This window comes from Bos indicus x Bos taurus, chromosome 1 (assembly GCF_003369695.1).
Source record: "Bos indicus x Bos taurus breed Angus x Brahman F1 hybrid chromosome 1, Bos_hybrid_MaternalHap_v2.0, whole genome shotgun sequence".
Classification (NCBI taxonomy): domain Eukaryota; kingdom Metazoa; phylum Chordata; class Mammalia; order Artiodactyla; family Bovidae; genus Bos; species Bos indicus x Bos taurus.
Window position 1 is genome coordinate 151,700,766 of NC_040076.1, and position 14,821 is coordinate 151,715,586.

Genomic DNA, 14,821 nt, shown 5'->3' on the forward strand with positions numbered 1-14,821 from the left:
TATTATTAGCTCTCGTTACTACTGAAGAGCAGCTAGGAGACAAGGACAATCTAGGATGGACACAAGTCCTTCCTGCAAGGACCCCGCCACGCTACAGCCCTCACATGCCCTCTCCCAGTAACAGAGGCAACGATATTTACTGACGGCTTACTACGCAACATCAGTGGGATGAGGAAACTGAGGTTCAGAGACATTGAGTAACTTGCCCCAGGCCACACAGCCATCAAGGGGCAGTCCATCAACATTCATCCGCTCGAACATCAGCTGAGCAGCCACTATGCACCAGGCAAACCTCAGGAGGAGACACAGCCTAACACAGCACAGCTCAGGCGAAGAAACAGGTGATCTCCCAAGCCCAAGGTCTGCAGCTCCAGACCCCTCAGAGTCCACCCTGCTGTAATCCTGGCCCTACGAGCCCTCTCTCTGGCCTCTTGCCCAGAGCCTGTCTCTGACAAAGGGACCTCATAGCAAGGGCCCTGGGAGGAGGGTGGAGCATCCCGCTGGAACCTTCCCTGCATCCATCCTGAAGACCCAGTGGGTCCCCACACCCCAGGCCAGCCCCGCATGCGGGAAGCCGCGCCCTCCCCAGGGCTGGGCAGCGAGCAAAGCCCTCCTGCCCCCAGTGTCTCCTCCAGCCCCCAGGCCCCCCAGAACCCCCAGGCCACTCAAGACTCCAACTCACGGACCAGGTGACTCAGGCTCCAAAGCGGCAAGTGCCCCCAAAAGTCAGCGGAGCTCAGGTTCCAGCCACGTCACCTGAAGCCAAGATGTCCCTCCACACATCCCTTTCCCGTGACTTTGGGGTTTCTTTTCCCCCCCTGACTATAGAAGAGTACAAATTCAAAGCAAATAATTCAGAAAACACAGAAAAAATATAAAGAGAATACATCTCACTCATCTCTCCAGCAGATATAATAGCTGGCATGTAAGTCTTCCCAGATATGTTTATGCACGTAAATGTAGCTTTTAGAATAGCCTCATGATTCTAAATCACGAGCCCGTGCTCCTGGAACCTGCTTTTTCCCATTCAGATGCATTTCTCGGTTAGTAACAAGCTGGTCAACACGTGAAGCCCGGATTCTCTCAACCAGCCCCTGGGCTCGGTATTCATCTGTTTCAGCAACCCCCTACTGACAGTCAGGCGGAGTCACAATTTTCCAACATTTTTAAACAAGGCTGCGGTGAACCCCGCTGGACCTGGATCTGTGCCCAGTCACCCCCTTAGGACAAATTCTTCCAAGTGCAATTGCTGGGTCAAAAGTCACGGACATTCCAGCAGCAACAAGGGGACTGTCACCCAAGCAGGCAGCCCTGAGTCCTACTGGTCTGATGGCCAAACTTCGGGTCAGAGCCGGGTGCCCCAGAGGCCCAGAAAAGACGTCACACCCAGCCGGTGACCGAAAGGTCTTCCCCCACTGGCTCCCCTCCCCGCCACGCTGTCCAGGCTGCGGGGCGTCTGCATGGCCACTCTCCGCCCTCCCCTGCCAGCGGCTGGCCCTCCCAAAAACCTGAGTCCCTAGGCCTTGATGCCAAAGCCCCCATTACATCAGAGCGCCCCCAGCTCCCAAGACCCTGCCCAGGTCCCCAACTCTGTGGCCAAGGCCCCCGGCACAGTGAGGACCCAGCACAAGCCAGAGCCAGAGCCACAGGAGGGCCTCGGGACGGGCTACACGACGCCTCCAGGGCACTGCGCCCTGCAACCGGATCCCTCCAGGGGGGATCAGGGGGGATCTGGATCACACAGAGTCAGCCTCACTGTGCAACATACAGACACACACACACCACACACACAGCATACACACACACAGTCATACAACACTCACACACACACACACCACACACACACACACACAAACACCACACACACACCACACACACACACAAACACCACACACACATCACACACACCACACACACACACCACACACACCAAACACACACACCACACACATACACACACACATACAACACTCACACACACATACCACATACAGTCATGCAACACACATACACCACACACACACCACACACACAGACGCACACACCAAACACACACACCACACACAGACACACACAATCATGTAACACACACACACACCACAGACACACAGTCATGCACCACACACACACCACACACACACTAATCAAACACACACACAGACACACACTCACACAACACACACACACATAGGAGAAAGTGCGGGGTACAAAGAGATTCCAGCCTCACTCATGCAACACACACACACACCCCCACACACCACACACACACAACACACACATACACCCATGCAACACACACCACACACCAACAGTCATGCAACACACACACACACACACCTTACTGAAAGTACAAAAAGATTCCAGCCTCACTCATGCAATACACACACACACACCACACACACATCTTAAAGGAGAAAGTGCTAAGATGTGACAACACTGTCCTCTGAGAAAATAATTTCTCTTCCCCTGACTTGTGCTAGTAATTCATTAGGAAGAGTCCAGGATGCGCCCAATTCACCGGTTCTTCTCCTCCCCAACCCCAAGTTTCCAAGCTCGGGACAGTTTTTTAAAGAGAAGCTGTTTGCTAGTTTTTGGCAAAGGAGAAGGTTGATGCTGGGTGCAGGCCTTCTGTGAGTCTGAGGAACACAGATGTCCAGAATTCGGATGATTTTTCAAACCGCCTCCACCCAGGCACAGAGGGAAAGTGCACGGCCATTTACAATGAAGCGCCTCTGCCCCCGCTGGGAAGGGCAGGCTGAAAAGTCAGTGTGAGACGGCTTTCTGAGCCAGAAACATGTGCGTGGGCAACTGGGCCTGGAGGGCCCTTCCTGCTCCTCATCAGTGACCATTTCACCCCGAGACGAGCCCACCTTCAGAGCAGCAGGGGGTAAGGAAACACTACACACGGCGGTAAAAAAACTAAGCAACTGGGCGTGGAATGTTACAGATCCTGATGACAGTGACTTAGAAATTCTCTGCGCTGCCTCTCGTTTCAAACCTTTGAGAACAGATGCGGGTACACGGCGTCCAAGTGCATCAGCACGTCTCCCTGCCCACTGCACCCCGGGGCAAGGCTGCCACAGGCAGAAGGACTGCTTATCTTTCTCCAACCGGCTCGCCCCACCCCCAGGGCACCGGTGCTCAGCCCAGGAGGCGCCCCTCCTTAGCACCGACTGTTCCCTCTGGAGGGTCCTTGCCCGCCCCAGGCCCGCCCCCTTCAGACAGGCTTTCAGGAAAGCACACAGTGGGTGCTCAAGAAACACTCCATGAGTTAATGATTAAAGCTGATTAACCAATGCGCCTGTGGGAAAATACATGTGTTTTCTTAACTTGAAACATCAGGCTCATATTCAAGAGCCTCTCTGATAAAAGTCTGGGCTTCCCTGGTGGCTCAGAGGGTAAAGCATCTGCCTGCAATGCAGGAGACCTGGGTTCAATCCTTGGGTCGGGAAAATCCCCTGGAGAAAGGATAGGCTACCCACTCCAATATTCTTGGGCTTCCCTGGTGGCTCAGCTGGTAAAGAATCTGCCCACAATGCGGGAGACCTGGGTTTGATCCCTGGGTTGGGAAGATCCCCTGGAGAAAGAAATGGCAACCCACTCCAGTATTCTTGCTTGGAAAATCCTATGGATGGAGGAGCCTGGAGGGCTGCAGTCCATAGGGTTGCAAAGAGTTGGACACACCTGAGCGACTTCACTTCACTTCAATGTTTCTGCAGTTTCAAACTCCTCTTCTGTGAAACGTGCTCTTTAAACAGGGAAGTGTGTCCTTAGCAGTGGTCATGTATGGGTGTGAGAGGTGGACCATAAAGAAAGCTGGGTGAAGTGAGTGAGTGAAGTTGCTCAGTCATGTCCGACTCTTTGGACCCCGTGGACCATAGCCCAGCAGGCTCCTCCATCCATGGGATTCTCCAGGCAAGAATACTGGAGTGGGTTGCCATTTCCTTCTCCAGGGGATCTTCCCCACCCAGGGATCGAACTCAGATCTCCTGCATTGCAGGCAGATGCTTTAACCTCTGAGCCACCAGGGAAGCAGAATTGATGCTTTTGAGCTGTGGTGTTGGAGAAGACTCTTGAGAGTCCCTTGGACTGCAAGGAGATCCAACCAGTCCATCCTAAAGGAGATCAGTCCTGGGTGTTCATTGGAAGGACTGATGTTGAAGCTGAAACTCCAGTACTTCGGCCACCTGATGCAAAGAACGAACTCATCTGAAAAGACCCTGATGCCGGGAAAGATTGAGGGCAGGAGGAGAAGGGGACGACAGAGGATGAGATGGCTGGATGGCATCACCGACTCAATGGACAAGAGTAAACTTTGGGTAAACTCCGGGAGTTAGTGATGGACAGGGAGGCCTGGCGTGCTGCAGTTCATGGGGTCGCAGAGAGTCAGACACGACTGAGCGACTGAACTAAACTTTCTACTTATAGTTAATACAAAACACTGGCTATATTCCCCATATTATACAAACATCCTTGAGGCTGCCTTACCTCCAATACTCTGTCCTGATAACCACTAGCTTGTTCTCTACACCCGTGAGTCTGCTTCACTTGTCATATTCCCCAGTTGGTTGTATTTTTCAGACTCCACATACAAGCAGAATCACACAGTATTTGTCTCTGTCTGACTTCTTTCACCTTCGCATAATGCCCTCCAAGTCCATCTGGGTTGCTGCAAATTTCATTTTTCACGGCTGAGTAACATTCCATTATGGATATACGTACCAAAAATTTTTTGGCTGCACCACGTGCAGGATCTTAGTTCCCCAACCAAGGATCAAATGCAGTGCAAACCTGGATTCTTAACTACTGGGCCACCAGGGAAGTCCTGTACCACATCTTTACCCATTCACCCATCAGTGAACACACAGGGTTGCTTCCATATCGTGGATGTTGTAAACGGTGCATGAGCACTGGGGTCACCCATTCACCTGAATCACTCCAAGTCACAAGGGGTGCTGGGCCCTGCAGACCATAATCACAAAGCAAAGGAAAGGAGAGGCGGACAGCAGAAGCCCCGCCCCAGAGGCTCTCAAATATCACAGTCAGTTGTCATCATCTGTGAATCTGTCTACTCACTAATTCCAGAAAATACGGTGCTGCTCTACAGCCACGCGCGGGCCTGCACAGAGCGCAAGGTGCTCCAGGCGCCCGCGGGGCTGTTCTCGGGGAGGAGGGACAGACCCCCCCTGCCCCGCCCCAGCTCTCGTGCTGCAAACAGGCATCCTTGACACAGTCCATTTAGTGCCACACTTTCTGCATTTTTGTGCTTTACGTTGCTGATTTTGCTGCTTAAAATGGACCCCAAGCCTAGTGCTAAAGGGCTGGCTAGTGTCCTAAGCCCAGGAAAGCTGTGATGAGCCTAACGGAGAAAACACGAGTTGAATAACCTTTGAGCAGGCTGAGTCATGGAGCTGATGGCCAAGCTCAACATGAATGAACCAAAAATACACATTATAGAAGGTGTCTTTCGGAGAAGGCGATGGCACCCCACTCCAGTACTCTTGCCTGGAAAATCCCATGGACAGAGGAGCCTCGTGGGCTGCAGTCCATGGGGTCGCTAAGAGTCGGACACGACTGAGCAACTTCACTTTGACTTTTCACTTTCATTCAGTGGAGAAGGAAATGGCAACCCACTCCAGTATTCTTGCCTAGAGAATCCCAGGGACGTGGGAGCCTGGTGGGCTGCCTTCTATGGGATCACACAGGGTTGGGCACGACTGAAGAGACTTAGCAGTAGCAAGGTGTCTTTAGGGACTTCTGTGCTGGTCAAGTGGTTAAGACTTTGCCTTTCCTGGATTGCAGGGGTGCAGGTTCCATCCCCGGTTGGGGAACAAAGATTCCACAGGCCAGAAACTCAAAACAGAGAACAGAAACACTATTTTAACAAATTCAATAATGACTTTAAAAATGGTCCACATTAAAAAAAATCTTAAAAAAAAAAAATCTTTACAATAAAATCACATGCATATTAAAAAGCAGAGACAAAAAGGTCTTACTTTGCCACAAGGTTTTACTTTGCCAAAACAGGTCCGTCTAGTCAAGGCTGAGTTTTTCCAGTAGTCATGTATGGATGTGAGCGTTGGAGTACAAAGAAAGCTGAGCGCAGAAGAATTGATGCTTTGGAACTGTGGTGTTGGAGAAGACTCTTGAGGGTCCCTTGGACTGCAAGGAGATCCAACCAGTCCATCCTAAAGGAGATCAGTCCTGAATATTCATTGGAAAGACTGATGCTGAAGCTAAAACTTCAACACGTTGGCCACCTGATGTGAAGAACTGACTCATTGGAAAAGACCCTGATGCTGGGAAAGATTGAAGGCAGGAAGAGACGGGGAGACAGAGGATGAGATGGTTGGATGGCATCACCGACTCAATGGGCATGAGTTTGAGCAAACTCCGGGAGTTGGTGATGGACAGGGAGGCCTGGTGTGCTGCATGCAGTCCATGGGGTCACAAAGAGTCGGACACAACTGAGCGACTGAACTGAATGTGTCTTTAAACAGAAACACAAAGTTACATACTGATCAGTGGACGTGGGGGACCAGTGGCTCACAGGAGCCTAATGAGGTTGAACTTACTGAAAGCCTTTGGTCACAACATTTCCCTTGGGAGCCACGGCTTCCCGAAAGCTTAGTGGAAACTTCTGAGAACAAGGAGGACCATCCGTGTGCTCAGATGGCTGCTCCCTGGCCCACGCCCGTCGGTGCCCGCCCTCCCCTGGCACCCCCGCTGCTCCCTCCATCTGCCGCTCTGCACACAGGCTCCCTTGTTCCACTCAGTGTTTTCCGGAGATTCCTCTGTCAGGTCGCTCCTCTACTGGACTCGCAATCTGTAATCACTAGCCGCCCCTCCACACCCCAGCCTCAACTGAGACATCAACTCCCTGAGGCAGGGCCTCTGTCTTGAACCCCTATCTGCTTGGATCAGCAGAGGCTGCAAGCCCGACAACAAGGTGGGTGCCCAGTGCCCGCCCGAAGGGACATAGCCCGCCAGACAACGGCCATCAGCTTCCCGGTGGGCTCTGCGAGTGTGAGCAGTGCCCAGAGAGCCTGCACAGAGGCCGAAACCCAACAAATTAGACCCGGGCTGCCCTCCTAAACCTGGTTGGTCTGAAGTGAGACATGCTCTAGTATAAAAGATGCACAAGACTTCCAAGACCGGGTACAAAAATATGCAAAACATCTCACTCTTGATTTTCCTGTTTTGATTCCACACTGAAATTATTCTATCTCAAAAATTCTGGGTTAAAGGAAATTGGATGGAAATTAGCTTCAGCTGTTTCTTGTTCCTTTTCAACATGGCTGCTAAGGAAGTTTTCATGACGTCCAGAGTTTGCCCTATACTTGCCTGAGTCCACCCTGGTTTTTGGAGAAGGAAATGCAACCCACCCCAGGATCCTTTGCCTGGAAAATTCCATGGACAGAGGAGCCTGGCAGGCTGCAGTTCATAGGGTCGCAGAGAGTCCGACACGACCGAGCGACTAAGCACACACACCCTGGTTATAATAAGGCCACGGAAAGGGCAGCCGGTGACACAGGTCAGCCTGACCCCCTCTCCCGGTGGCTGCCAAGTGCCCTCCTGAGCCAGGCAGGAAACACCTGTCAGAGTTTCCCGAGACACACAAAGACCTGAGTGTGTCCAGAAAGGGGCTTCGGAAATCGGGGCTGAAGAGAGTTGAGATGAAACAACTGTGCCTCAGAAGGGGAACGCAACCCGGACAGGGGCCGGAATGGAGTAGCCCTATAAATATGTGCTGGATGCTAAATCGTGCATGCGTGCTAAATCGCTTCAGTTGTGTCTGACTCTTTGTGACCCCATGGACGGAAGCCCGCCAGACTCCTCTGTGCATGGGCTTCTCCAGGCAAGAATACCAGAGTGGGTTGCCATGCCCTCCTCCAGGGGATCTTCCCAATCCAAGGACTGAACGCACATCTCTTACATCTCCTGCATTGGCAGGCGGGTTCTTTACCACTAGGACCACCTGAGAGGCCCTGAATAAATCAGTACTTTGCAAAAAAAAAAAAAAAAAAAACTATTTCTAACTTGTCTGCTGGTATTTGGGATTGCAGAGCATGAGTAATGGAAGGGGATCTGAAAAATGACTAGGCTCTGCCGTGTGGCTGACCTGTGAGGACACTGACCTCTGTGTCCTTCCCTGGAGAACCAGTGGTCCCTGCCAGGCCCAGGCCACCTGGCAGAACTGTCTACGATGATGGGAGTTTTCTCCAATCTGTCCAATACCAGGCCTACTGCACCCCTGAAAGGTGGCTACTATGAGGAAGTGAACTTTTTATTTTATTTAATTGTTATTAATTTAAATTCAAATAGCCACACATGGCTAGAGGTGGCCATCATGAACAGCACAGCTCCAGGCTGCTGTGACAAGGTGGAAGGTGGTAAAGCCTGTAAAACCCTCGGGGAACTCGCCTGGTGGCCCAGGGGCTGAGACTCGGCACTCCCAATGCAGGGGGCCCAGGTTCGACCCCTGGTCAGACCCCACACGCCTCCACTAAGAGCTCGCACGTCACAACTACAGATCCTGCATGCTGTAACCAAGACTCACAGCAGCCAGAGAGAGAGAGACATTAAAAATTTAAAAAAACTTTTTGGAAACGTCAAACCCTGATAGGAATGAAATGGGTCATGCTGCTAAATGAATTCCAAACGTGAGATTCTAAGAGATTTCAACTGCCCAGCAAACAGTCCTGATTCATCATACGTGCAAAAAATTTCCACACACAGAAGGTACTTCACTTGGGGGAGAAGACAGCTCACAGATGAATCAGAACACAGGAAAAGTCCTTCAGAAGCAGCTCGGCAAACTAGCTTTGCCTCTCGGGCCACCTCTGGCCTCAACATGCAGGGACAAAGCAGGGTTGCCAGGCTGGTGGATCACATTCCTGAGACCTCCCACCCCCTCACCCGGAGGGACCAGCGGCGCCCGCCCCTTCTGCTGACCTACAGATGCGGGTCCTCCCACAGCTCCCAGACACAAGCGGGGGTTGTCAAACCTGCTGGGAAGTGGTGGGAAAACCACTGCTGAAAAGGCATGGGGGCTAAGTGGGAGCCACGAAGTGTCAATCTGTTCACTCAGGTGGGAAGATGCCCACGAACTTCAAATCGAGGTCTCAGCTCTCCAGATTTTTCCAGGCAGGAAAGCACTTCCGAGACTAAACAGCTTTTCTGTATCATTAAGATCATTAATATTCTATACCCAAGCAGACAATAAAGAAAAAAAGCAGGAGAGTGGAAGGGCGGGGACAGGGAGGCGGCGAATGGTTGGGGCCCAAAAGTCAAAAAAGATCTAAGTACTTTTAAGGAAACACATGATTATTTCCAAGTAGCAATGTAAGGAGTCGCTGTAAAATATTTAAGAGATTTTGTGAGCTCATTCGTTCTTATCCATTAAAGGGCACAGCCAATTTCCCCCCTCAATCCTTCTAACTTTTCAACGGACACGTTAACTTCAGGGCTTAAGAGTGTCTAAAGCCCTTGGTTTGGGCCCCTCCGAGTTTGCAGGATGAAAACCACGTGAAATTGGATCCACATGTGTTCCACCCACAAGCTGGCCTCAGTGGTGTAATTTATTCTGTCGGGCAGCTTGCTATTGCTCAACTTCAAGGAGGGAACGCCAGCAACCACTCTGCAGCTATTAAAACAGAATGAACCAGCCTGGGGTCAGCAGGACAGAAGCCACCTTCACTTCAGGACCCAGCTTTCTGTACCTCAAGTTCAGTCTCCCGTCTGTTGATATCATCCGTGGATTGATTGAGCTTCTCCAGTTCTCCCTGATGAAGAAAAGGGACAGAAAAAAAGACTTCAGGGATGCATGTCTTTGGTTTCCACTGTGACTCAGCTCCAAAATCTGCAAAATTACTCTGGCCAGTTTGTAGGAAGAGGAACCAGTCCATATTAATTGTCAAGGAAAACAGTTGGGCCTTGGCTGGAAGAACAAATGAATGTCAGCATTTCTGAAACCTTTTTCTTGATAGTGGCCTTTTTGAAAATGACTTAAGGTCCCAGGAATTTGTCTTTTCTTAGAAGGTCAATTATTTATTGCAGGTTTGTGCCTTCAGGTAAACCCACCTGTTACAAATGGTTTAGAGGCTAAATCAAAATAATGCTTTCTGCTTTAGAGCAGGAATTCTGCAGAAAAGATAATAAAAGAAAACAAAGCCAAGCCTAAAGTATAAACTCAATGAAATGATGCGAACCAAGGGTGGAATTCTGGCATTAACTCAACCCAAAGTTGAGCATTTTTCTGTAGAGAGCATTTTCTTTTCAAACCGCCAATTATTCAAACTACCTAGCTGTTTACAAAACAACTAAAACTAGCTTTAATCCTGATCCTTTAAATATTTACAAGCTAACATTTTGTAAAAAGCGCCCAGCATGAAGTTAACTCATTTTACTCTGCAAACAAAGGATCCTGTTAACAGAATTCCCCAAGAAAACAAAATTTAGTAGCCCAAACTGATTTTAATAGAATTCCTAATATGGAGCTTTTTCCACCTGATTTTTATCTTGCTCACCTGCCACGACAATTCAGTTAAACACAACAGCTGAGTTAAATGAGCTTTTTAACAGATCTGCACACTGAAAAACCAATTAGGTCTCCAGAAATCGCAGTTCGTGCTGAAAAGCAGGGTTTTGTTACAAGTGACTTATGGAAGAGCAGAAAAATGGGTCTTGGCAAAGGGGTGTGCTGTGATTTTTTGCTTAGAGGGTGAAGAGGTTAAGCTGTCACTTTGAGATCTCGGCTAGGAAACCGCTTTTTAATCATCTCCCGGAGAAATGGAGGCGCAGGAAGCAGGCCAACCCTCTCGCCTTCTCGCGCGTCAGCTTTGCGCACCAGTTGGCCCTGATTTCTGTTCACACTCGACCTCACAAGGAGGAAAAGCTGGGTTTTAAACCATTTGAGGCCAGCCGGAGGGCTGCGCCGGGGTGACAATAAACCCTTCGGTTTGCTAACAATGAATCGGGGGTGGGGTGGGGTGGGGGGGGGGGGTGGCTCCGCACGGTCCCCTCTGCCAGGTGAGGGCTCCGACCCCCGGGCACGGCGGCAGCCCCAGGTGTAGGGGGGTGGCCGGCGCCCAGCGCCCCGGGGGCGCGCGCTACGCCGCCGGCCGGGCTCCCGGAGTCCGGAGGTTGCGCAGAGCCCGCGGCGCGCCGAGCCGGATCGGGTACCCCGAACCGGGCCAGGCGCCCCCGCCCCCTTTCCTCTTTGTTGCACGTCCGCCCCAAGCGCAGGGCACGCTGCGGGCGACCCCCGCGTCGCACCGGGAGTCCCGGCGATGGAGTCGGGCCGCGTCCGCGCGGGCACCGCAGCCTCCCCAGGAACCGGGCGAAACCCGGCGCTCGGAGCTTCTCTCCCCCGCAGCCCCGGGCCTCCCCGGGCCGCCCCACTGCGCGCAGGCACCCGGAGCTCCGAGGCGGGCTGAGCGCGGAGGCCGGGGCCCCCGCGCGCCCCCCGCGCCTCCTACCTGGATCCGGGGGTCCACCTCCTCCTCGTCCGCCAGCCCGGGCTCCATCCCGGCTTCCTCCTCCTCCTCCTCCGAGTCCCGGGCGGGCGGCGGGCGCTCCGCCGGCCCCTCCGGGCGGTTCCGCCTCGGCGCCGCGTCCATGCCGGGGGCGGCGAGGGACGCGCGGGGCTGGCGGCCGCAGGTCGCGCCGGAGCCTCCTGGTCACGGCCGGGCGGGGGAGCTGGGCGCCGCTCGCGGCCGCGGGTCCCCGGGCTCCGGAGGAAGTGGGCGCGGTCGCCCCCTCTCCGCCGCGGCCGTCAGCGCCGCCCGCTCCGCCCCCGGCCCGCCCCGCGCAGCCCCGGCTCGGCCCGGCAGCCCGGGGAACCGCGCTCCGTCACAAAACCTCCCCACCAGCAAGCCCGTAGGTGGTGAAATGGGGGAGCCCTCACCCCAGTTTTAACTTAGCAGCCGGAAGAGATCGCCAGCTCCCCAAGGTCGGCCGCCGGGTGTCCGGGTGCTTTTCCGCCTCCCGCCTCTGCCAAGGCGAAGTGACTCCGTGGAGGGAAATTGTTAATCGCTCAGTGGTGTCCGACTCTTTGCGACCCCATGGGTTTAGCCCCCAGGCCCCTCTGTCCATGGAGATTCTCCAGGCAAGAACACTGGAGTGGGTTGCCTTGCCCTCCTCCAGGGGATCTTCCTGACCCAGTGATGGAACCCGGGTCTCCTGCATTGCAGGCGGATTCTTTACTGTCTGAGCCACCAGGGAAGCACGGTAGAAGGAAAGTTTGGGGTGTTTCCACCATCTGAAGTCCCCTTTAGAAGCTTGTCCTCCGTGACCTTGGACCAGTTGCAAGACTCAAACCCCTGTGTACATGCCAAGCACTTCTGTTCCCTTGGGTGAAGCTGAGGAAATGTATCCTCCTGAAGGTTTCCCCAGAAAAGGGAAGGGAAACGTGCGCTCACATAGACACAAAACGACCCAGAGGGGAGCCGGCTCCAGCTCCATGGGTGGATCCCTTGTCCAAAGGCTGTGCCCCGACTGAGCAGAGCTCCACACCCAAGAAGCTCTGCTTTCAGAGTTATGGGATGGCCCCACCTGAACAGCTGGGAAGCATGGAAAATCCACTGATCAGGGTTGTGGGCGGTTGCACGCGTGCGTGCAGCCTTCTCCAGGAGGTGTGAGGGTTAACCTCTGTTAATGGACACACTGCATCCAAGGGGTCACTGACAGGAGGTTTCCTGTGGGCACCAGAACTTGCCCGGCAAACTCAAAACAAGCTAAAGAATAAAGGTCATGTCTGTGCTTTTATGAAATGTCAGGGCCACTGTGATGTCAGGGGAGCAGAAGATCAGATGACCTTAGCAAAGCAGGCAAGGACATTGCCACTGGCCATTGCTAATGTCTCTTTCACTACAAAAACGGAGAGTGTACGCTCTTTCTACGCAAAGGCTTGTGGCCCATGGGCTCTGTTGAGTTTGGAGGGCAGACTTACTCGAGAAAGGAGCTTCTTTCTGAGAGCTTGTCATTAAAGCCAGCCTTGGGAAACCTGTTTAGGGTTGGTATTATCAGAAGCTAAGTTGGGGGGTTACCCCTTGGGCAAGGTTCCGCCCTACACACTCTGGCACCGTGGTCCTCCCCATCAAAGGAGTTTCGCTGTCTCCTGGAGGTAACACAGGTGTGTGTCGTGGGTTTGTTTCTGGACAGGCCACACCTGTTCATTGTTCTTTAAATCAAGAGAGAGTCAGCAATTCTTCGTGAGATGTTCTCAAATTCCTTGCTAATGACATAGTTGCTTTTCATTTCCCAGTGATGGATGAAGGCAGGGTCAAGATGGCCATTAAGAGTCACTGTGGGACACAAGAGCCACCAGTGTCTCCTCGTTGGCTTGGAACTGAGCCTGTACCTGAACAGACTGACCCCAGCTGTGAACAAACTGAGACGGAGGTTAAAAACAAGAAAAGTGAGGTCAGCCCTGATTCTGAACGCTTCCTAGTGGTGAAACCTCATCATCACCATTGGAACAGCAGCCTCCAGAATACACTTCTGTTTGAGTTTAGATTTAAGAGCAATAGGTGGTTCAATGCCTCTATGGGACACAGGGAAACAGCTTCTGAACATCAGTGTAGACTTTTGTTGCTTTATTTTTAGAAGACCTGGGCCAGCTATAGCAAGGATCCCAATAAGTGTTCTGAAGTTTAAAAAAAGGAAAATAAAGCACAGCACTATTATGTATGTCTATGGACACATACATATGCAAATCCATGCATAGAAAGAGAGCTGCAAGGCAGACTCTGTACCCAGCCAAGAGTGGCTAGCCCTGGGAAGGAGGGTAGGGAAGGGCCCAAGACTGGCTAGGGTCGGGGGTTGGAGACGTCAGAGGGAACTCTCCATTTCTCGATAATACTGTCATTTTGATCATGAGGATATATTCATGATTATCTGTGTGATTCTAAGATAAATTTAAGATAATGCATATTGTATTCGTTTTCTGTCGCTGTGTAACAAAGTACCACAAATTAGTGGCTTAAAACAGGGCTTGTTTGTTAACTCACAGTTTTATGACGGGGAAGCGGGGCATCCCTTGCAGATTCAGTGGGAAAGAATCCACCTGACAAAGCAGGAGACACAGGTTCGATCCCTGGGTCAGGAAGATCCCCTAGAGGAGGAAATGGCAACCTGACTCCAGTATTCTTGCCCGGAGAACCTCGTGGACAGCGTTGCCTAGTGGCTTACGGTCCATGGAGTCACAAAAAGTTGGACACGACTTAGCGACCGGACAACAACTGTAGGCCCGACGTTCAGGCACAGCGTGACTAGCTTCTCTGCTCAGGGTCTCCCAGACCGAACCAGGGTGTCAGCCAGGCTCCAAACCATTCTGACGCTCTAAGGAAAAAGTCCCTCCAAGCTCATTCAGGCTGTTGGCTGGATTCGGCTCCCTGCGGTTGTAGGACTGAGACGCCCATTTCCTTATTGTCAGCCAAGGGCCATCCCCGGCTGCTGGAGGCCGCCCACGGTCCTTGCGATGTGACCCCAGCATCTTCAAAGCCAGCAGCAGAGGACCTCCCTAGTGCTCAGGCCATCTCCCACTTCAGTCTCCCCTTCTGGGAGAGCCCAGTCCCTTCTAAGGATTCGTGTGGGTAGGTCAGGTCCACACAGGATAAAATCAGCTGTGCCATCCTCACAGCATAATCATGGAGGTGGCTGTCCCATCATAGTCACAAGCTCTCAGCGTTTTACAGGAATATGTACAAGAATGGAGCAAAGATACATTGCTGCTGACCTCACGTATTAAGGAGGCAAGCCTTATAAGGGGCTTGGAACCCAAATAAATGCTTAATGTTCATTTAGGCTGCCATATTTG

The 14,821-nt window shown here is 52.3% G+C and overlaps 1 protein-coding gene across 1 annotated transcript in view; it reads right to left on the reverse strand.

Annotated features, from left to right (window-relative positions):
• The window catches only part of SH3BP5 (SH3 domain binding protein 5), an 82,865-nt gene extending 71,165 nt beyond the window's left edge, over nucleotides 1–11,700 (reverse strand). The window contains exons 1-2 of the mRNA XM_027549152.1: nucleotides 11,481–11,700; nucleotides 9,723–9,785 (exon numbers count right to left, since the gene is read on the reverse strand). Of these exons, the coding sequence (XP_027404953.1) occupies nucleotides 9,723–9,785; nucleotides 11,481–11,621 (204 nt within the window). The 5' untranslated portion in view covers nucleotides 11,622–11,700. The remainder of the gene's footprint in view (nucleotides 1–9,722; nucleotides 9,786–11,480) is intronic.
• Between the last annotated feature and the right edge of the window lie 3,121 nt (nucleotides 11,701–14,821).